This window comes from Elephantulus edwardii, unplaced genomic scaffold (genome assembly GCF_000299155.1).
Source record: "Elephantulus edwardii isolate Elephantulus edwardi_28Jun2011 unplaced genomic scaffold, EleEdw1.0 scaffold00009, whole genome shotgun sequence".
Lineage (NCBI taxonomy): Eukaryota > Metazoa > Chordata > Mammalia > Macroscelidea > Macroscelididae > Elephantulus > Elephantulus edwardii.
In genome coordinates this window covers 2,720,599-2,744,317 of record NW_006399759.1, presented here as the reverse complement: position 1 = coordinate 2,744,317, position 23,719 = coordinate 2,720,599, and the positions used below count along the sequence as shown (strand labels likewise).

The 23,719-nt window shown below is 44.2% G+C and overlaps 1 protein-coding gene across 1 annotated transcript in view; it reads right to left on the bottom strand.

The window, feature by feature from the left end:
* ALK (anaplastic lymphoma receptor tyrosine kinase) overlaps window positions 1–23,719 on the bottom strand; it is a 1,280,998-nt gene that overhangs the window by 197,071 nt on the left and 1,060,208 nt on the right. The window contains exons 6-8 of the mRNA XM_006880682.1: window positions 15,582–15,713; window positions 2,732–2,863; window positions 373–473 (exon numbers count right to left, since the gene is read on the bottom strand). Coding sequence (XP_006880744.1) covers window positions 373–473; window positions 2,732–2,863; window positions 15,582–15,713 — 365 coding nt within the window. The remainder of the gene's footprint in view (window positions 1–372; window positions 474–2,731; window positions 2,864–15,581; window positions 15,714–23,719) is intronic.

Genomic DNA, 23,719 nt, shown 5'->3' with positions numbered 1-23,719 from the left:
TCATGTTGCAAATGTATTATGAGAGCGGAGATATTTTTAAAAGGGATTCTGGAGAAAGTCTTTTGTAAATCTTCCTTACCCTCCCTTGTCATGTGTTGGCAAATGTTTTCTTGGCTTGTTTAGGTCATAGTGCTTCTGTAAGTAGCTGAATGTAGCTGAAGGGGAGTGTTTAAGTTAGTGTCTCTGCAGCTGGGACTTTGTTATGTTGCTGGATGTCTTCTTACTAGGAGATAAAGCAAAGGACCCTTTCATTCTTGCTGGGGAGAACAACCAGCCCAATCATCCAGGCTTTATCTGAACTTGAGCTATTTAAACTGGAAGTGACCAAGGAGAAGGCAGAGGTGAGAGGATTAGAGGAACATGGAGACTTGCCTGACATGGAGAGTTCTTCATGGGTGTGGGGAATGTAGCGCTGGTCAGCGTGGCACTTTCAGACGAGGGGACATCAGTGGTGCTGAGCAACAGGGCTTGGCCTGGGGAAGAGAGAGAAAGTCAAGAATGCATGATCATTGAGAACTGAAAGACTATGGTGCTGGCAAGGAAAGGCAGTTAACAGGCTCTGCATGTTCTCCTGGAGCCTAGGAACTCCTTTGAGAACTCACGTTTCTGCTTCCTAAATTGAATGAGAGAAATGACTTGTCAATGAACTCCAACTTATACAAAGCCTGCATTCCAAATAGCCTGAGAAAACCCAGTTTACTCACTCTGACCTCCCAGGGTCACTGGTATTAGCCTAGGAGCAACTATGATAGAGGAGCATGGCCCCTGGCCCACTTCTGTCCATTTGGCAGCACCCTGTTCTTCAATTATTCCTATGACCTTCATTCTTCTTTCTCTCAAATGACTGCAGGTAATCTTGTGCCCAGTTCAAGCAGGCTCACCTCCTACTTTATTACAGCACTGATCTCCCTGCCTGCAAACCTGGGAGCCATGAGTCCTCAGACTCCCAGTGAAGAGAACATGCATTGCAAACCTCCAGGCACAGTGGAGCATCCTATCAATGGTAAGGGTTGAAGAGATGGGTTTGAGCACGACAGTGAGCTCACACCTCACAGAGACCCTGCAGGACCCCCTGCGTTACTTTAGTCATTCATTTCTACCTTTCTTCATCTCTCGTGAAATTACTCCTGAAAAATAACAAATTCAGGTAGAGACAGAGGAGAGTATCTGAGACAAGCTTAAAATTTCAGAAAGCACACCACCTTTCCTTGAAGGGGAGTCAAGGAGATGGGCTATGTTTCTGGGGAGAAGAGACTTCATGCCACTGGGTAGGTCACACTCTTCTCTTAAAGGGCTATCTTGTGGGAGAGGAGTAGTTTTATTCTGAGGATCTTCAGGATACAAAATCATGGCCAGTGAGTAGAAGCTATGGAGAAGTGGTGCTTGCCTCAAGGTAAAGAAAGTTAACCCATGATCCTGAGCTATTAAACAATAGAATGATCTTTAAGAGGCAACGAGAGCCCATCACTAGAAGTATTCAACAAGGGCAGTATATATTTTTGCTATGGGAGCTGTAAGGGAAATTATTATTATTTTTTGGTTGGTAAGGGAAAGTCTTACTGACAGTAGAGATACTAATATCAGGTACAGCCTGATTGCTATTGCTCTTACTTATATAAAGAGTATCAAGGAAGATGCAGTGATGGAGAAGAAAGCAAATGAACCTGGCACTCCTAGCCCTCCTCCAATAAGGAGGTGCCCCTGCAGAACTATCTCATGGCTGCAATCACTCACTCTTCTTTCTAATGGTGCCTCTGTGAGGGTGTCCTGGTCAAGAGAGTCAATCCATTCCCATGCAGCCATCTCTGAGGACCAGAACAGAGCCAAGCACACAGGAGTCCTTAGATGTCCTTGCTCACAGTTTGTTATTACTGTTGCTTTTTTTCTTTAAACAATGCTCAGGATGTGTAGTGGGATTTCCATAAGACATCTTTTGATTGACAAAGAGCATGCAAAGATAGGGGAACGGGCAAGGAGACAGCCCCCAGCTCCACCCTGCAGAGAGGTGGCCCCAAGACTCCACATCTGTAGCAGCCTAACTTGGAGATCTGAGCTGGTTGCACAGACTATATTTAATCTTATACCTTTTCAAGGCTGGTGCCTCTTTTCAAGGTTTGGTGCTGTGGATGGCTATCCCTTGGGTGTGCTGGGACTTGTCACTCCTCTGGCAGCGAGAGGGAGAATGAGGTCTGTCTAGTGGAAGAGGTTGTGCTGGAGGAATGGATTGGTGTGGGGCCCTGAACACTACCTCGGCAATGGAAGTAGGTTTCACTGTGCCTCAGTCTATCTGTTTATAACAGATGGTTTTCCTGACCCCTCTATCTCTCTACGCCTTGGTCTCCTGACCATAAAATGGTCTATATTTTCTTACCTCTCAGTATACTTACTATGTGACCAAGATAACTGTGCTTGGCATAGTTGATCCTCAACATGCATATGCTAAACAAATGGATTACGCTTATTGCCATATTCTTACCTTCCAACTATTCTTTTACTGTATTTTAAGTAACCAGAGGTACTTTCTACACAAGCTCACATTTAACCAGCCCCAGAAGCTCTGAAGAAGGGGTTGTGCATGAACATGAACCTCCCAGGGTTGGTTCTGGGCAGATCCCTGAACTTAACCTGTAGTGTGGGTGAGATTAAGCTGCTGGTCGTGGTGTTCTAAGTCCCTCATCTGTCCAGGTGGACATCAAGGTGGGCCTCAGGGGAGAGGAGGAGGGGTCAGTACCTCGGTGTTCCTGGAAGCGGACATCCTTTAGGGTCCTGACCTGCCACCGGGGTGCATGGGGTAAGAGTGTGTCTTGGGTCCAGCCACAGAAACCATCCTTGAAGTCGCAGTAAAAACCAGCAGGGAGATTACCTGTAGGGAAAGCAAAGGGGAACAGTCATGCCCAGGGTTGCAAAAGGCAAAACACGCCAGCGCCAAGTAACATTAGCCATGCGTGACCACATCCTCTTTGGTAACAATTCCCCAGTCAGAGCCCAGGATGCGCAACAATATTGATTATAATGAAGACATCTTCAGTACTTAATGTGTGAATAGGCTCTCTGTGATCTTCACAAAAGAAAATAATAATAATGTTAATGATAACTCCCAGACATAGATATTGTTAACAACTCAGTCTTATAGATGGCAAAGCAGAGACTCAGACGTGGTAAGCAAACAAGGCCACAGAGCTGGCAAGGTAACCCAGCCGGGACTTGGACTGGATCTTCTGATTCTTTATCTTTGAACTAGAGCATGAGCATGAATGTGACCCACCATGAACATGAACCCTAAGACAAGGCAACATGTAAGTCATTAGAGTATAATTCTAAAGGCTGACACAGTGCCAAGAATGTAATGGCAACACTTGGAAGTTGGGTTGGGTCTCTTATTACTGTCTCTGTCAATGGAGACATTTTCTGCGCAGCACTACTCATCGCTTCCCTTCAAGGCCCATCCCTCTCACAGTTAAGTAGAGCTACATGGCCAACGAAATGCAAGAAGTGGCATGCATCTCCTCCGCTTGAGGCCATCAGAAGCCCTTGTATAATTCTTTTTTCTCTCTCTTCCACTGCAGAAACTAAGGAGAGTGCTTACTGCAGGGGATGCGGCTCTATGACAGCAGAGCCTCTGACAACCTCAGCCCCTGAGCGAGCCTGTGGGGCAGAGATTCCCTCCATATCAATCCTAACTGGTCGGGAGATGTGAATGTTGAGGAAGTCACTGAGCTCAGGTGGCGCAGTCCTTAGGGAGCCGCACTGTTAACCCAAGGGCTACACCTCTCTGGTGGTTCAAATCCACCAGCTGCTCTATGGGAGAAAGAGGAACAATCTTCCCCTGTGTGATTTTCAGCCTCAGAAAACCCAATGGAGTGTCAGCTATGAGTCAGTTTCAACTCGACAGCAGTGAGTGGGTGTTCTCTTAAAATAGCCCAACAAAAACAACAACATAAACCAACCAGTCAACAAACAAAAACCCCAACCACACTGCCCTCAGGTTGGAACTGACTCATAGCTGAGCCCACAGTGGGTATTTGGAGACTATAAATCAGTGAGAGGAGATTGTCCAACCTGGTGGATTGGAACCACCGGAGAGGTACCACCTCTGAGTCAGCTGAGCGAGTGTGTTGTTGCCGTGTACCTCAGTTTCTCCTGACCAAAGGAAGTCTAGTGCCAGGGCTTCTCTAGATCCTTCCCAGGATTTTGTCTTTATCAAATTGGAAGGAGCTCTGGTGGCCTAACCAGGAGGGAGTCGCACTGCTAAACCCAGAGGCCACGCCTCTCTGGCAATTTGAATCGACCATGGTCCACGTAGAAGGATGGGCAATCAATCACCTTCTGTGCAATTTTCAGTCACAGAAAACCAATGGAGGGTCAGCTATGAGCTGGTTTACACTCAACAACAATGACTTTCATTTGCTTTTTTATCAGACTGATCTTGTTTTTGTTGTTAGTTGCCATCAAGTTAACAATGACTCGTAACAACCCAATGGAACAATGCAGATCTCAACCCCGCCTATTCTCTGCCATCCTTAGGCTCCATTTAAGAAGCCAGCTGGCTTTATAGACCATGTAGCTCCCAATGACCTACAGAAAGAGGAGGAAAGGAGAAGAGAGTGCGTGAACATGCACTTTCTCCAGCTCCACAGAAGGCTCTCAGCCCTGAGGAGACAGTGGGCCCTTCCAGGCTGTTCTGAGAACAGCAGGGCTGCGTTAGTTCTTTGGGGGAGAGGCACTCCCTCGCTGAGACCCACTGTTCCCCACGTCCTCACTGTCTCAGCACTCTTGGCAGCCGCTGACTGACAAAGGGGGCCCTCATGCTTCCTGGCTGTGACAGCACCTTAGTGAATTATTACTCATTTCCCCCTGATTCTCTGTGCATTTCGCACAGAGGCAGAATTATAAATTAAAAGTGCTGTCACTGACTTTGAGCATCTCTTCCCGTTTATACCCCCCTGAAGAAATCATTTCCCTCCCCTCAGCCCTGCAAGTTCCTCTGATTAAAAATCCAGAAGCTAAGGAGATCTTTATGTTTTATTTTTCATTTCCCCTCCAGGGATCCCACATCTACTTCCCTGGGCAGAAAAGAACTAGTGGCAGGAAGTGACCTTTTGTATCGAATCCTTCACAAGCAATGATTTAAACTGGGGACTTCGAGGAGTGTCTACAGCAGGTGGTGGGCTCCTGGTGGAAGAGGCGGCAGGGCTGAGCCTAGGCCCCGACGGGGTATCACTGCTTTCTTCCTGCTTTAGGAGCCGAGAGCAGAGAACATAGCCTCTGGGTTGAACTGGAATCTAGACATTCGGGTCTTAGTCCCAACCTTGTAGCTTTTTGGCTGTGTGACCCAAGGGAAACCACTTCATTTCTCAACAGCCTCAGGTCCCTCATCTGTAGAATAGGAACACTTTTCCTAGAACTGTTTTAAGCATAAAATAAAGGCGAGAATGAAGACATGATAAACAGACAGAAGTGTACAAACACAAAGTGATTAAAGTAGTATCAATTATTATGCACATAGGACCAGGCAAGGCTTTGGCTTGTTGTACAGGGGTTGCCATGAGTCTGAGCCATGGCCATGACAGCAATACCCAGCTTTGTCAGGAGAAATCATCAGGACCTGGTTCAAAGAGTCATCATGGTCTGGAGGGCGGAGGCAGGCCCCTCAGCTGCCTCTCCGGCAATGTCTCTTAAGGGCTCTTAGGTGGCTGCTTGGCACTAGCCTCCCACCAGGACAGGGAGGAGGAAGGTCATTGGCACTGTCAACCCTGGAAGCACATTCTCATCCTCACTTGGACAGGACCCAGGTGTGCTGGGCTGGGAAGTCCCATTTCTTTCTGGCTGACTAAATAAAAGAAGAGGCAGGCAAATAGCTCAACAGTCAATCAACAATTTATGTGACAATACCTGGGAGGGAAGGAGGGAGGGAGTGCGGAGAGTATTTCTCCTGCTGTAAGCACATCAGGGTAGTTTGCTCAGCAAGAAGTACTCCCAAGGAAGCTGGGGGTGGGATCCCGACAAAGACGGTGTCTGCATAAGGCCTGGTTTAGGAAGCTGCTGGCAGGGCCCTTACTGAGCCTACGGATAGTCCTCTGGCTTGAGTCTAATGGTGCCACACTCATTCTGTGATGGAGTTTTTTGCCTCTCATTCACTCCAACACCCACTCAGTGCTTGATAGATTGTAGGGCAGCCATCAATGCTTACTTGCTGAATGAAATGGAAGCAAGTTCCACCCTTACCACACAAAACATGGTCCCACAACAAGCAGCACAAGAACACCAAGTCAGTCCTGACTCATGGTGACTCTATGTGTTAGAGCAATACATAGAGTTTTCAACAGAAAACACCATAGACTTTTAAGTGGCTGGTTTTCAGAAAATAGTTTGACAGATCTTTTCTTTTGCAAAGGTGTTTCTGGGTAGACTTGAACTGCCAACCTCTTGGTTGGCAACTGACTGAGTATATTAAATATTTATTTCACCTGTGAGTCCTAGCTCTGGTGGCCTAGTGAAGCTATGCTGGCATGTAGTTCAAATCCACCAACTGCTCTATGGGAGAAGGATAGAAAATCTATTTCCATGCGATTTGCTGCTTCTGAAAACCAGCTGGAGGGTCAACTATGGGTTGGTTCCAACTTGATGGACCACACAACAACAAAAACAACAACAACAATGTGAGTTCCATATAAAATTGACTACTGTTGTTGATTGCCATTGGGTTGAATGCAACTCACAGCGACCCTATGAACAAAAGACCTGAAGCCTTTCTATAACTATCATCGTTTTTCAAAGTTCATAGAGATTCCAGAAGCATGTTGTTTAGGAAGTAGATGTCACTCCTGCTTCCAAACTATTATAATTGTTGTTGTTGATTGCCATTGAGTCAAACATAACTCATAGCAACCCTATGAACAAAAGATCTGAAGCCTTTCTATAACTATCGTTGTTTATCCAAGACTAGAAGTACAAAAATCTCAAGTCCTACTCTGAATCTAATGGATCAGAATCTGTAATTTTAACAAGCTTCCCAGGTGATTCCTATGCAACCTTAACTTTTGAGAAGCTCTGCTCTAAGTAAGCCAGTTCTTGGGCTCCCGCCAGCTTTTTTATTGGTTAGATGACCAAATTGGACTGTGTGTAGGTCAATCAATCACACAACAGTTGGCAATTATGACACCTGATTCCACTCTAAGAGAGACAAATTGGTGGAGTCACAGATATGTGACCCCGGCGGCAGCAGCTGGAGCTGCCAAGTCCAAACTCTAGGCCAAATGACACCACTTCTCTTCCTTCCTGTGTGACAGCTTTGTTAACATTTTTGATAAATATGGACTATACATTTCCTTGAAAATATAGAGCCATGGGGAAAGATACTAGAAGAAATACATCAAAATTTACCATTATCACCATATGCCTGAGGGGTAGGGTTATGAGTAGTGGTTCTTTTCTCCCATGCACTTTTCTAAGTTTTCCACATATTTTACAACTAGGATGTTTTCTTTTACTATAAAATAAATAAACTTTGAAAAATAAGGGTTTGGGCTGGGAACAAATGTAACCCTATCCTATGGATGAGATTATTTGGTCCGAGGAGAGGAATGATCTGCTTGTAATACACTGGGGGGGTCAGGAGCTTATGTAGGAGAGGAAGTGGGGAGCCTTGGCTCCTTGCCGAGAAGACACATCATTAGGGCCCCTGCATCTAGAAGACACTTGTTGACTGGGTGCAGCATCTTGGGTGTATTCGCTGTATTATCAGAAGCCACTGAGTTGGAAACAACTCATAGCTGACCCTCCAGTGGATTTTCACAGGCTATAAATCACAAGGGAGGAGATTATGAATCTTTCTCCTGTGGAGCAGCTGGTGGATTCGAACTGCATGTCTTTGGGTTGGCAGTACATTTCCTTACCACTAGGCTCCCAGAGCTTTCTGCAAGTGTTTGGCAGTGTTTATTTGGAAATGCAGGGGTGACGGTGTTGAAGAGGGAAAGCAGGAGGGGAGCAGGAGTATAGGCTGGAAGGGGAAATGGATCGATGGAGGTTAGGCTCGGATACAGGAAGACAAAGGCAGGATTATGTCTCTCTGGGTAATTTTATCCTTGATAACACTTAAATATGCTCATCACTGATAAAGGTCTGAAAATGTTGCTCAGAATTGAGTGTGATCCTCTACAAGCAGCTTTGGAACATGCAGGGAATTCTTTTCTGTAGGGATGTGAGGCCTTGAGAACAGGCCTCGAATACGATGAGATGATGAGATGCAACCTACCCTTTCCTGCTATCCTTCCCCTTCTTGTTAAATGCTGAGAGTGAGCCCCAATTCATAGTGGTCCCATGTACAACAGAATACAATCCAGTCTGATCTGCACCATCTTCACAATTTCTGCCAGACTTAATCACATCTATGCAACCATGGGGTCCATCAATTGCACTGAGGCTCCTCCTCTGTTTTGCTCTCTGCTTTTCCAAGTATGATGTTTCTCTGCAGGGACTGTTGTTGTTGTTAGGTGCTGTCAAGTCAAAGACAACTCGTTGTGACCCTATGAAAAACAGACCTGTCCTATTCTGTGCCATCCTCATCATCTCTGACATACGTGATCTCCTTGCTGTGGTCACTGTTGTCAGTCCATCTTGTTGGGGGGTCTTCCTCCCTTTTGCTGACCCTCCACCTTTCCAAGCATGATATCTCTTTCCTAGGAATAGCTTCTTCTCAACTGTGGCCCCCTGGTTTTGATTCTAAATGGCAATATACAAGGACAAATCTTTTTTCTCTCCTCTTTATTATTACTATTAAATTTCAATGAAAATTTACAGAGATTTTGGATTTCCATTCATTCATTGTTGTACTTTTCTCCCTGCCTGTACCCCTTCTCCTAATTTGCTCTTCTCTATGAAAAGTAAAAGAAAAATTCTTTCATTGTTTTACAATCCCTCCCTCCAAGTCCACTCCACTATGCAGCCTTGGTTCTGGACTCGTGTCATGACAATAATACCTAATATTGATGTGTTCCATTTCCTAGAATCACGCTTTGTTCCAGGTTGTATTCTGAGTGCTTTTCAATCTTCTTCACCTTCTAGCACTATATTGGAAAATGTTCTAATGGCATTCATAGGGTTTTCAATAGTCTCTTATTTTAGAATCAGATGGCTTGGTCTACTTTGCAGGCTTGGCCTGGGAAATCCACTAAAGCCTATCTACTGTTGGATTGAAATACTGGTAGCAAAGCTTCCAGCGTCATCGCAGTGCACAAGCCACCACAGCATGATGAACTGGCAGATGCGCGGTGGCCAGCCTCAGCAGGGTTTGGTTAACTAGGGACTAGTGACTCTCATGGGCCCTTAGGGGACCGCAAAGGGCTCTCATGGACATTCCTTAGGGTTGCAGGTGACCATCTGCTCAGAGAAAACCTTCTAACCTGAGCTTCTGACTGGTTCATGTCCATTTAACTCCCTACTGAGAATTTACATTGCCACCACAGATAGACAGAATCAGAATCTGCAGCTTAACAAGGTACCCCAGGTGATTCTTATGTACACATAAGATTCTTATGGTGGAAAAGGAAATGATCCACAGGGGAGCTGAGCTGTAGCATATTCAGAGGCTTGATGCTAACAAGCGCTGGACCACCTGGGAAAAACCACATCTATTTAAAGGTGTTATTTTGTTCACTTCTCAAACAGAAGCCACTCAGTGAGTACCACATTCCAACTGACTTTACAGATGAGAATCCAAGGCAGAGAGGCTGAAGGCAAATGAGCTCAAGCTCCTAGAAAGGAGAGCTTCCCTGGTTTATTTCCTAGTCCCTTTTACCTGGGTGGATACATAAGGTGGGGTTTTGTGTTTAACACAACCCAACATGAGAAACTTATAAAACAAATGAGTTGAGCTGGTTAGCAGCACATGCTGTTACAGTCAGCTCTGACTCAGAGTTATCCTGTGTAGAACACAACAAAACACTACCCAGTCCACACCGTGCTTACGATCTCTGCCCTGCTTGAGCTCACTGCTGGTGACTGTCCATCCACCTTGTTAAAGAGCCCCTCTGACCCTCTCCTTTGCCGAGCATCCTATCTTCTCCAGGGACTGCCCTTCCTGATTACATGTGGACAGTATGTAAGATGAAATTTCACTGTCCTTGCTTCTGAGGAGCATTTTTGCTATGCTTCGTCCAAAACAGATCTATTTGCTCTTTTGGCATGCCAAATTAAATATTCTTCAGCATCACTGCAACTCAAATACATCAATTCTTCCAACATTCACATGCATATGAAGAGATTAAAAATATCATGGCTTGAGGCAGGTGCACCTTAGTCTTCAGAGTGACACCCTTGCTTTTTAACACTTTAAAGAGGTTCTTCACAGATTTGTTCAGTGAAGTACTTCCTTTGATTTCTTGACTACTACTTCCATAAGCATTGAGGAATGAATCCAAGTAAAGTGAAATCTTTAACAACTTCAATATTATCTTCCTATATCATGATGCTACATATAGCCCTGGTGTACAAGTTGCCGTCCCGCGGTCACTTGTGATTGCTGTGAGGCTGAACACTGTGACACGGATGTGTCAAATGTGTTAATGGTTGGCTACCCAATGCGGACTGAGAGTGGGGTGGAGCTCCCCGACTGAACAAGCGTGGAAGGAGGAGTGGCGTCCACTTTCATAATAGCTTGCCTCCGGAAACCCTGTGAACTTGGAGAGAGGATGAAAGGCACCCAAGCGTCAAGGACTCTCCTTCATAGGGTCACTATGAGTCGCCTGTGACTCGATGGCACTTAATAACAACAACAACAACATATCATGATGCTGTTAGTGGTCTAGTTGTGTGAAAACTTTTGTTGTCTTGATCTTTAAGTATAGTCTATAATGGCAGAATAAAGTTGCTTGGGTTTTTAAAAATATTTATATTGGTTTTCACATATATTTCATCCATATACATTGTGTTTTATATAATCTCTCATTTACATTGTTTCATACAATCATTCATATACATTCTATTTTACTTTAAAAAAATTGGTTTACTTACACAATCTATATACATTGTGTTTCACACTACAGAATAGAGCTTTCGAGCTTCAACAGTAAGAGTTGATTTAGTAAGCAGAATTTGCCTTATAGAGAGTGGGTCACTGTGACCTTTGAAATCAGACTGAATCTGAATCAGTTGGTAGCTAACCATTCAGTCATGGAGCATCACTTAGACTCTCTGATTTTTTATTTCTTCATCTGTCAAAACTATAGAGAATTAGCATCACATAGACTGACTGTTGTGAGGATTAACTAAGTGAATACATGGAAAGTGTTGTGAGCTGCTCTTGGCACATTGTCAATGCCCTGTAAAGGTTAGCTGCATTGCTTTGTTATCATCCTAGGGATGGTTTTCAGACTCAGCATCAGTATGATAGAGAAAATAGCAAAAATGCCAGAGAAAATGAGGTCCAAGAAGAAAGACATTTGCTCAGAGTGCAGCCAGGATCAGAGTGGCAGAACGATCCTAAGAACTCTCCTCTGTAACTTCTAGTGATGGATTTTGCCAGCAAAGAACTCATTGGGGTGTTCTCAGGGGGAAGCTGTCATTCCAATGACAACTGGTCACAGCAACTTTTCAAAGTGTGGCCAAAAAGGCCTTTGGGTTTCAGCTACCTGCCCTCAGTCTTGGAGCTGCATTGCCCTTGAGCTTGGAGCTGGGTTTAGAATCCTGTTAATGGCAAGTTCTGAAGTGGTAGGGAAAGTCCCCAAGCCTATAGCAATGGGCTGCATCCCACAGGCTCAGGGCTCTAATCACTGCTCTGTTTTCAGCATGCTGTGTGACCCTGAACAAACCAATTACCTTCTCTGTGCCTTTATTTTCCCAATTGTAAATCAGACCATGGCCTGCCTGACCTGTGTCTCAGCTGGGAAGCAGGAATGAAAAAACAAAACAAAACAAAACCCCACACCCAACCCTCCAAACAACACAAACTTTAAAAAGACGAATGTGGAATCTCACAGCTCAGAGGCACTGCTGGAAATGCCATGAGATGAGTAAGAGGGACACGGAGTCCCACTGCCTGGGCAGCTGGGGCAGGTCTGCCTTGGTTTCAGGCTGTGTGTGCTCTGTGAGCGAGGCCAGGGGCAGAGCAGCAGGGCCAGGAAAATGTTCATCTGCAGCAGCTACCTGAGCGTCAGCTAAAAAACACTCGACAGCTCCATTATTTTGGAAAGTAGCACTTTTCTACAGAAATGCTGCTGTTGTTGTTGTGTGCAGTCAAGTTGGGACTGACTCATAGACCCTCCAACTGGTTTTCAAAGGCAGAAGATTGCACGGAAGGAAAGTGCCCATCCTCTCATGGAACAGCTGGAGGATTTGGACTACATGCCTTTGGAACTGCAGCACAGAGGTCTTCAAAACAGAAGAATGAATTTCTCTACTGCAATACTGGTTGTTGTGTGGACCCTCGCGTCGGAGCCAACCCATAGCTGACCCTCCAGCGAGTTTTCAGGGGCAGTTAATTGCAGGGGAGGAGATTGCCATCTTTTTCTGGCAAAGCAGCTAATGGGCTCGAGCCATGTGCCTTTGGGGAGTACAGCACAGCTTCTTGCCACTAGGCCACCAGTGCTCCTTCTGGAATATGGGTGATATAGTGGATGTTGTTTTGGGCTGTTAACTGGAAGGTCATGGTTTTGAAGCTACCAACTTGCTTCATGGAAGAAAGGTAATCTCTTCTCATAAAGATTTACAGCCCTTGAAACCCAACTGAGGGTGACCTTGAGTCAGAAATTATTTGATGGCAGTGGTCAGTTGTTTAAAAGATAAAAACAAAGCTCCTTTTTTTCCAAGGAGTCCAGAGAGCCCGAGGACACTGATAACTTTTTAGAGGTACATTACAAAATTCTAGATCTTAGGTCCTGTGTGCCCTACAGGGAGGCATCTGTCCTTGCACTGGGACCCCTGCTGGCCTCTGCCACATCCTTTCTCAGCCAGGGTATGCCTGTCCTACTCACTTTTGCTTGTTGGACCTCAATACCTTTGGAGCTAGAGGTTATGTTTTTCTCCTCTGCCCCAGTATCTGGCATTTTCCCTAGCTCACATTATGGGCATTCTCTGTGTTGATGGTTTCCCTGTGATAAAGGTAAAGTTAAAGAAGTTTAGCACCATTGCTCCTAGGGAGACAACTGCCGAGAACACAGTCTGGGCTAGACGTCTAACTCTGTTCCTAACTGGCAGCGTGGCCACCAAGAATGTGCTTTCCTCTATGGAGTCCAAGTTTCCCTTCCCATCTAGTCATTTCAATCTCCAACGAGTCAGCCAGCACCCACCCTGAGTAGGAAAAGACATAATCTACCTCCACACACAGGAAAAGAAACATGGAAACATCATCCATGAAATGTAATGGATGCACCCCTACTAGGATGGTTAATATAAAAAAGACAGCTAATAAAATAATGAGTCCTGGCAAGAATGGGGAGAAACGAGAACCCTCATGGATTGCTGATGGGAATGTAAAATGATGCGACCACTTTGGAACACACTCCAGCAGTTTCTCAAAACTTAAACATAGAGTTACCATATGACTCTGAAATTCCACTCCACAGCGTTTACCCATGAGAAATGAACACAATTGTCTACATGAAAATTGTACCAGAATGTTCATAGCGACATTATTCACAAAAGGCAGGGGGGGGGGGAAGAAGGAAACAACCTAAATGCTCACACTGAGGAAAGGATAAAATGTAGTGTATCCAGACAATGAAAGGCTTAAGAAGGAAAGAAAAATTGATTCATGCTGCCAGATGGATGAACCTTGAAAATATTGTTAAATAATAAGAAACAAAATATGATACAGTGTATGTTTCTATTTATACAAAATGTTCAGAACAGGCAAACTGGTGAAGAAGAAAAAAAAAACACAACAAAAAAACCCTTGTAGCTGAGTTGTTGCCGAGAGCCGAGGAAAACGGTGAAGAGGTAAAACAAAAGGATAGGGAGTTTCTTGTTGAACTGATGAAAATGTTCCAAGATTGATAGTAGTGACAGTTGTACAACTATGTGAACATATTAAAAACCATTCACTTGTACACTTTAAATTGGTGAATTATATGGCATGCAAATTTTATCTCCATAAAGCTGTTCAAAGTAACTAATGGATGTTATGACACATGGATACGCTCTTTTATAGATTGGATTGTTTCCCCAAAATAAGTGTTGTAAATCCTAAAACAACGGGCTCGAGCACAACAGAGACTGTGATGGTGGTGAAACCTCAGTCTGTTTTCCTTCTGTTCTCAGAGAATTGCTGTGCGTAGAGTGGACTTGATAGCACCTAACAACAACAACACAGTTGTGGCTATAGCCTCATTTGGGAATGATTGTCCCTGAAATGCCAATGAGATGGGATTAATATAGAGTATGCGTTAAGTCAATCTCTTTTGAAATATAAAAGAGATTTAATAAGCAAACCAAACAAGCAGAGATAAAGGAAGAGAGAATGCCGAGCCTCAAGAGGACTGAGGAGAGGCAAGGGCCTTTTTCCAAAGCCTATTCAGAGGGAAATCTTTGTTCTGGAACTGGTATCGTGAATTTGGACTTTTGGTCTCCTAAACTGTGATAAAACACATTTCTGTTTGTAACCACTATCCACTTATTCTATTAGAGTAGCATTAATTAGGTAACTAAAGACACACTACATGTGGAGGGGGTGTGGGCGGGCGATCAGAGGATTAGGAACCAAATGTACTTATGGAGAAGAGTCTTTAACATATCAGGGACTGCCAAGAAAACAAGCAGGTCTGTCTTGGAGAGGGTGAAACCAACTTTCTCCTTGGAGGCTAGGATTTTGAAACTCTGTCTCGTATACTTTGGGCACATGGCCAGGAGGGAGAAGTCCTTGGAGAAGGACATTATGCTTGGAAAGGTGGAGAGACAGCACGGGAGAGGAAGGCCCTGGCCGAGACAGATTGGCACAGTAACTGGGTAATAGGGGTAGGTGTGTCAGAGTCAGTGAGACTGGCCCAGGACAGGGGAGGGTTCAGAGCTATGGTGCATGGGCTGCTATGATTCACAGGCAACCTGATGGTACATAACAACCGCAACGCGCATAATTATGGAGAATGATCTGAGGAGGCTTCCCAGAAGAACTGACTCTGGTGGCAAGTCTCGAAAGAATGGACATTTCTTAAAAAGAGAAAGAATATTTAGAATAAGGCAGATGTGTGAGCAAAGCCATGGAGGCATGAGAGAGCTGAGAAGCAGTTTGATGGTCCTGGAGCTGGAGGCGAAAGAGGGCCAGTTAAATGATGAAGTTGGAAAAGTGAGTGAAGTATGGCACAGAGGCTTCTCATGGTTCACCTCGCACATTTTCTATGTACTAAAGAGAGCTGAGAGGTCAGGTTTAAAGCTTAGCTTACAGGATCACAGCCCATGAGGCTAGTACAGTTCCTAGGGCCCATACCTGAGCTCTCCTCTTGAAGGCTGTGTGGCCTTTGCAAGTTGTCATATGAAAGACGAGTGGCACTAGGCAGCAAGAAGGTTTGTCTAAGCTCCTGTGTTCTAGGAGGTCGGGCTGGGAAGGGATGGGTGTAGTAGGGTGGAATGAGGGCAGCCCCCCGTGTACTCACTGCACAGCTGGCCCTCGTCTTCTCCATAGGCACAGTCACGGTGGAAGTCACAGGCCTGCCCGAGCTGAAGGACTGTCCCGTTCCAGCAGGTGAAGGAGCTCTGCAAGGCCATCTTAGAACCTGGGGATGTTCCTGAAGAACACACAGAGACAGGGGGCGGGGTCAGTTTGTGCCGCTCAGCGTGCAGGCTGCCTTGACTGGGTGGTCACATGAGGAACCTGTAGGTGGTAAAATCACTCTGTCCTGCCTCTCACACCCCGAGGCCTGACCTGCTGAAGACCCCTCCGTCTCAATCTGGATACATTGCTGGGCCAAGGAAAACCAAGAGTGGATTCCAGAACACGTTACACACCCACAACCCTTTGGGAGCTTTGCTTTCTAGTGATATGTGGCAGATAGCCTGAGGTTTGGTCCTTGGTGAGTGAGTGAACTTTCTAGAGCTCTCAAATCCATGGCATTAGTGTACCAGGTGAACAGCCTTATCTTCACGCAGACAGCTCTGCTCTCAGGCTGGGATTTACAAGTATCAAGAGGCATGCCTGGGACAGAGTTTTTCTCTCATATTCTTGATCCAAGATTCCAACATTGGAGTGATTTATTGAGAGAATTCTGGAAATACATAGTACTGTCTGCTTTGGCATGCCAACAGCACACTGAGCCACAGGTCTGGATTCTCCATGAGTGGCCATGGGACACCACATGCCTTCTGTCTGGACCCCAGTCTCCTTTTCTATACAAGCAGGGTTTTGTTCTTTATCTCTGAGATGTGTTCCAGTTTTGAAGTTCTTAAAAGATGATATTATGCAGAGGGGGCAGTGGGACATACTTTATAATGAACATCTTAGTAATTATTTGTTTCCTCTATCAAGAACAATGTGTTATGATAATTAATTACCCTGTGACCACTTGTCCCTGCAGGCATCAGAGAGCCAGGATTCAGCGAGGAGTGCTAAATGATGACCACCCAGTGAGAGCTTAGAGGCTCGCTCTGACTGCCTCTGACTTTGGTTATAGGTGCTGAGGGAAGAATAAGGTCCCTATGAAGATATTCAGGGAGGACTCTTTGGTTCAGCACTCGCCAAGTCTGGATTTGACCCTCTTTTCTATTTCTACATTCACAGAAACTGGTACCTCAATCTTCTTATCCTCATCCCACTGTCCTCAATGCTCAGCTCCTGGATAGGCCAAGAGTCCCACTTGCCCAAGTCCCATAGTTCCTTTGAGCTTTATGTGAGGGTATGAGAGAGCTGCTCTCTAATCCTGGCTGTGAAATCAGACTTCCCAGAGTGAGGCCAGGAAAATATATTTTAATAAAGCCCCGAGCTGATTGTGACATGCCATTCTCCAGACTTGATGATCTTGAATGTCTCAAAGGCTGTGGTTTTCTGGTTCACTGAACTGTTCTCAAAAGAGTGGAAACCAAAATCAATGCAAGTCTGTTTACTTTAATAATTTTTCTGTCTACCTTAGGACAGACATCTGGCTCAGTGGGAAGCTAAGGTGAGTGCTAATATCGTCCATTTTCTAAGTGATACCTGAGGTCAGAGGAGTTAAGGGACATGTTTAAGGTCACACAGCTGGTATGTGGGATTCAGATCTGTCTGTAGACTACAATGCTCCTGTCTCCATCTCATGGCAGGGGGACAATAGGGCTGGCCTGTGACCTATTTTCTGGTCTAAGACAGAGAAATTTCATTTACTTTGGACATGCTGTCAGGAAGGACCAGTCCATGAGAATGATATGTTTGGTAAGACTCAATGAGCTATATTGACACAGTGGTTGCAATAACAGGGTCATTGAATAGCAACAATTGTGAGAATGGTACAGGACTGAGCAACATTTCACACAGCTGCTGTACATGGAGTTTCTGTGAGCCTCAACTGACTAGATGGTAGGTACCTAACAATAATAGTAGACAAGAGTAAGTTTTGCCAAGATGATCATACAGCATTCTCTGTGAGTTCTGGGCATGGGAAACATAGACCCAGCAGCAAGAGCTGACACTTTCCAGGAAATCAGACCTTCCCTTTTAAATCCTAATCCTCACTGCTGCTGTTGTTGTTAAGTGCTGTCAACCCTATGAATGAAAGATCTGAACACTTGTATAACTTAGATTGTTTCTCCAAGTTCGTAGGGTTTCCGGAGACAAGCTATTTCAGAAGTGGATGCCACTCCTGCTTCCAAGCCTGTTTTAATCGAGGAGCTCTACCAAACACTGTCCACCATGGTTAACCATTATCACATTTGACACATCAGTGTCACAGTGTTTTTAGCATCACAGCAACCATGAGTACCTCTGTACAGCAAACAGACTGACCAGTGCTATATCACTTAGAAGAATGTTTGGCCAAAACTAGGCCTGAGGGCCGCAGATTAAAATCACCCACCTTTGACTTGGTAGCATCACTTTCTATTCACTAGGCCAACAGAGCTCTCTCGTAGTTGTTATTGTTATTAAATTGCCTTTCCTGCCTCTCCTGCTTCTCTCTGTCCTCATGAATTTATGTTCCAGATTCCCCAAGTAAAATCACTATTTTCCCATGAAGAAACCCATCTCTCTAATGTACACTCTGCTTTCTGTTTGAGTCCAACTCACATAAACTGCCAGTGGCTTTCAGTTCTTCTCACACTCAGTGCTCAGACTTATCTTTGACATTGGCACCCACCTTTAGAGCATGCAGGCATGTTCCTATCTTCTTTATTAGGTTGTAAGTTCCCACTTCCTAGGAAGGTTCTGGAACCTGAGGTCATCATCTAAGCCTGAATTCAGTGGGAGAGCTTTAGACCAATTTTTCAGTTCTCTACCCCACCCCCCATCACCCATGGGACATACAGTGCCTACCTATACTTCCCTCTTTAGTGGGAAGCTGCTATTCCATTTTGTGTATGTGCTGGTTTCTGGGAAAGGGTTTGTATAAATGCATGGATTTAAAGAGATCTGCCTCATCTCACTGGCCATAGTACCAGAGATTCCTCAGGGTATATGTGCAAGGCAATCCCCAAGGCAGGTGGATCAAATTTAATAGTTGTCCTGTGGAAGAAGGATGGGCAATCTCCCGTGCAATTTACTGTCTCTGACAGCTGCTGGAGGGTCAGCTATGGACTGGATCTGACTCAATAGCAAACAATAACATCAGCAATTACATTAGAATTATTATTGTCTCAGAAATGGTTTTATTTTATTAAAAATACCTTCCTTTACTGGAAACACATGTTGTTGCTGTTGTTGTTATGTGCCATTGAGTCACCTGTGACTCACAATGACTCTATGTACAACGGCTCTAAGCCCTGCTCTATCCTGTGCCAACCTTATTATCTCTGACACACTTACCCCATAACCCCAGTCACTGAATTAGTTCATCTCACCAAGGGTCTTCCTCTCCTGTGCTGTCCCTCCACTCTCCTTAGCATGATGACCTTCTCCAAGGACTGGTCCCTCCTTGAAACATGTCCAAAGTATGTCAGACGAAGCTTCAAGAATCCTTGCCTCCAAGGAGCAGCCTGGTCTCACCCTCTCTAGGATGAACCTGTTTGTTTTCTTCTTAGTATATTTAATACTCTTCTCCAATTGGAAACACATAGTTTTTAAAAAATTCTAAGCAGAAAATAATTTTGTCTTGAAAAGGTTAACTACTTGTTTTTGTGAATGGATCTCTGTAGTTTATGTCCTCACAAAGAAAGGAAAACAATACCCTGTCTGTCCTTGTGTCTCAAACCAGCCAGTCCTTCATAGATCCTAACTGGCAGACATCGTGAGGATGGCGTAGGATAGGATAAGCTTTCAATCTATTGTTCCTAAGCTTGTTAAGAGTCATAGTTGACTCAACAGAACATAAAGACAAGTTCCAAAAAGAGCCACACCGTGGTATACAATTGTCCATTTTATGGACAGCTCCTACTTGCCTACTAGTTCTGTTGTGGCTGAGGAAGTGAACTAGAAACAGACCTGAAGATTTACAATCTGGAGAGTAGGTACAACACTAGGAAAATGAAGATTCAAAGCTCAGGCAAGGCATTGCGAAGTCATTAAAAACCCTGACACACGGGGTTAGATTACTGGCAGGGCTGTGGAAGCCGTGCAATCAGCCGCCATCTTTGAGTAGGGCAACACCACTTCAAACTGTGCCTAAAATGTGAGAACAAGACATTTGGTTGCTACTCAATGAATGTGCTATCTTTTTCCTGTAAAAGTGAGATTAAGTTTCTAGCAAGGTTTTGACCTGTAATTTTTCCCATTTCTGCTGTCTTCCTTGTTCATTAAAACTTTAAAAATTCTGATCAATTCCACTGATAGCTTCCTCAGTCATGACTGAATCCTGACAGTCTTAAAAACACCATTAGGAATGGGTCTCCTTTGTAACCCAGGGACTGCATGTAGTCACCAAGCTAACACACAGAATCAAAATACAGAAGAAGTGACAAAAAAAGAGACACAATGCACATTTATACAGGCATAATGTAGAGTTCATTTTACAGATTCAATTTTGTGCTTAGGCTCTCCACCTGTCAGTCATGTTCCGTTGGAAGATGGGGGATAAAATGCTTCACCCAACAGGCTAGATTGATGACATGACTTTAACAATGATTTAAGCACAGTAAGGGCTCTTTATGTTGTACATAGGGTCACTGTGAGTCAGAGGTGACTTGAGAGAACACATCAACAACAGACTGGCCCTGGTTCCCAGCACAGGGCAATCTTCCCAGATAGAGTGGGAGAGGATACAGAACCTTCTTCAGGAGCTGACATTCCTGTGAATGGGGAGATTCTGGGCTGTGTTCCAGGAATCCAGAGCATGGGCAGAGCCCCTGTATACACATGGGGAACACCAGCTATATGAAAGGCTTTACCTGTTGTCTTACTAAACCTTATAACAACAGGGACAGGGTCCAACTTAATATGAGGAAGTGAGCAGCTTTGGCAGGCAGGTCATCTCCAGCTGGTGAGGGGCCAGAACTGCTGAGCCTGTGTCAGATAGTGGACTCTGTCTGCTCAGTGACACTGCTTTGCACTCTGTCCCTTCTTCAGAGCGAAGGTTCTCAGACAGTGAGAAGCATTCTCCTTCATGCCCGCTGAGAGATTTCCTATTTCTAGAGCATTCAAGATGTGATCATTAAATGCCGTTGCAGCCACATTATACTCACTCCCAGGTCTACCAAAGGAAATAGAAACAAAATAAGAAATCTGTGAAGTCTCCCTCAAACTATGGAATAGCTCGACTTTGTAGTTTTGTTCACACCTAATGATCAGGCTTCCTGTCCCATTGTGGTTCTTCCTGAACACCTGTGATCCCACACCAATTACTTGCCATTCCCCAAATATATCTTACATCTACAAACAAAATAAAATTCCATTTTCTAAAGTTTGAACGCAGAGTAAAAGAAATGAAAATAGTGTCTAGACATATGTGCACACCATGATGGATGTAATTGGTATCCCAGTATTGTATACACTGAAAACATTGATTACCAAATATTGTATTATAATTTTTTTTACAATAACAATAAAAAAAACCATCCAGAATAATACTATTCTAAAGTTACCATTCTTAACATCTTGGTATATATTTCTTTTGGGTTGGACTTAAGCATAGCAGTGGTTGTGAGAACGGTACAGCACTGGGAAGAGCTTTCTGGGTTGCTATGAGTTGCAGTGGAATCAGCAGTACTTAATAAGAAAAGCCACCATGTGGTGGTGCAATGGTTAAAACATTCAATTGTTAATTGAAAACTCAGAAGTTCAAACTCACCAGCCATCTCATGGGAGAAAGACGTGCCAATCTACTTTCATAAAGATTGTTGTTGTTGTTGTTAGGTGCCATCGAATCAAGTGTGACCCTATGAACAAATGATCTGAACTCTGTTCAAACCTGCACCATCCTCACACTTCCTGACACACAAGAGCCCATTGCAGCAGTAACCATGTCAATCCACTTAATTAAGGGTCTTCCTCCCCTTAGCTGACCCTTCACCCCTCCCAGCATCATGTCTTTCTTTAAGGAATAGCCCCTCCTTGCAACATGCCCAAAGTATGTGAGGGGAAGCCTCATCATTCTTGCCTCCAAAGAACACTCTGGCTGCACTCTCTCCAAAACATATTTGTTTGTTCCTCTGGCCATTCATGGGATGTTCAGTGCTCTTCTCCAACACCACAGCTCAAAGGTATCAACTCTTCTTCTGCCATCCTTATTCATTGTCCACCTCTCAGATAAATAGCAAGGGATTGAAAAGACTATGGCTTGAATCAGATGCATCTTAATCCTCAAACTGACATCATTACTCCTCAATACATCCTAGAAATCCTACAGAGATTGTCTTCTCAAAGGCAATGGGTTTATGCTTTAAACATGTGTATCACTAAGGCACACGTATAAAAAATTACATCTTGCTTTAAAGTAATTAATAGTATAGCATAAACTTTTCCATGGGCTTTAAAATTTCCCCACAAGGATGCTTTTTAATGGCTACAATGCTATATCAGCCATACCAGCATTTATTTAAGCATTTTTCAGTGATTGGACTTCTAGGCTTTTTATAATAATACTTTGAAGGATGTCTTTGAGCATAAACCTTCGCCTGGTTTTCAGATTATTTTCATAGTATAGATTTCCCAGAAGTGGAATTACTGAATCAAAGAATATAAACATGTTAAAGGCTCTTGATACATATTGCCAAATTGCTTTCCAGAAGTTAATTCAATTTACACTCTCACCAGCTGTGTTCATACTTATCACATCCTGGCTGATCCTGGGTTGTTTTTGTTATGTGGCCTTGAGTCACTTGTAACCCATAGCGACCCTATATACTGAACTCTTCCCTGTCCTGAGCCAGTCTCAGTGATTCCAACGCACCAACCCCCATTGTCCCAGTCACTGTATCAAACCATCTTATCCAGCGTCTTCCTCTCCTGTGCTGTCCTCCCCCCCCCCCTTTCTGAGCATGATGTCCTTCTCCAAGAACTGGTCTCTCCTGGCTACGTGCCCAAAGCGTGTGAGACCGAGCTTCAAAATCCTAGCTTCCAAGGAGAGACTTGGTTTCACCTCTCCAAGACAAACTATTTGTTTTCTTGGCAGTCCGTGATATGTTCAAGACTCTTCTCCAGCACCACAACTCAAAGGCATTGATTCTTCTTCTGTCATCTTTAGTCATTGTCCAGCTCTCCGAAGCATAATAAATAATGTAAAGACCATGGCTTGAATTATGTGCACCTTAGTCACACACACACACACACACACACACACACACACACACAGAGACACATCTCTCTACATCTATTTATTTAGGGAGTGGTGGTAGTGCAGTCCATAGGGAGTTACATTGCTAACATCTCTGATAGTTTGAATCCACCAGAGATTCTGTGGGAGAAAGATGGACCATCTCCCCTTGTGTGACTTACAGCCCCTGAAAACCAGATGGAGGGTGAGCTAAAACCTGATGGAGTTTATATACATGCATTTTTTAATTGTATGACTTAGTAAGGATTTAAACTACAATACTATTCATTGTAATTGTTCATTATATGTTTTAGAAGCTTGGTGCCACAATGATTAAATACTCAACTGCTAACCAAAAGTTTGTGGTGTCCCACCTACTAGCTACTCTCTGGGAGAGAAGACCTGGACATCTGATTCCGTGAAAGGTGGCTGAGGTTGGTGTTTCTAGGTGCCTCAAATCAGTTCTTCTTGTCATTTCTCATGGTGACTTTATGTACAACAGAATAAAATCCTGCCTGATTCTGTACCACCCTCACACTCTCTGCTGGGTTTAAATTCTGAGCTCTAGTCAACTGTGTCGATCTCTCTTGTTGAGGATATTCCTCTTTTCCACGGACTCTCTATTTTAGAAAGCATAATTAATGTCTTTCTTCAAGGACTGATCCCTCCTGATAATATGTCCAAAGTAAGGCAGACGAAGTATCACCATCGCTGTTCTCAGGGAGGATTCTGCTTCCACTTCTTCCAAGGCAGAGTTGTCTGTCCTTCTGGGAGTCTAGGATATAGTCAATATTCTTCACTAATATCATAATTCAAAAGCATCAATTCTTTGGTGTTAGGTATTTAATTGCGCTCTCTCAAACTATCTGCCAATTTGACTAGGGCATGCTTCACGGTATTAGCTAATTACCCTCCATTTTGTCATT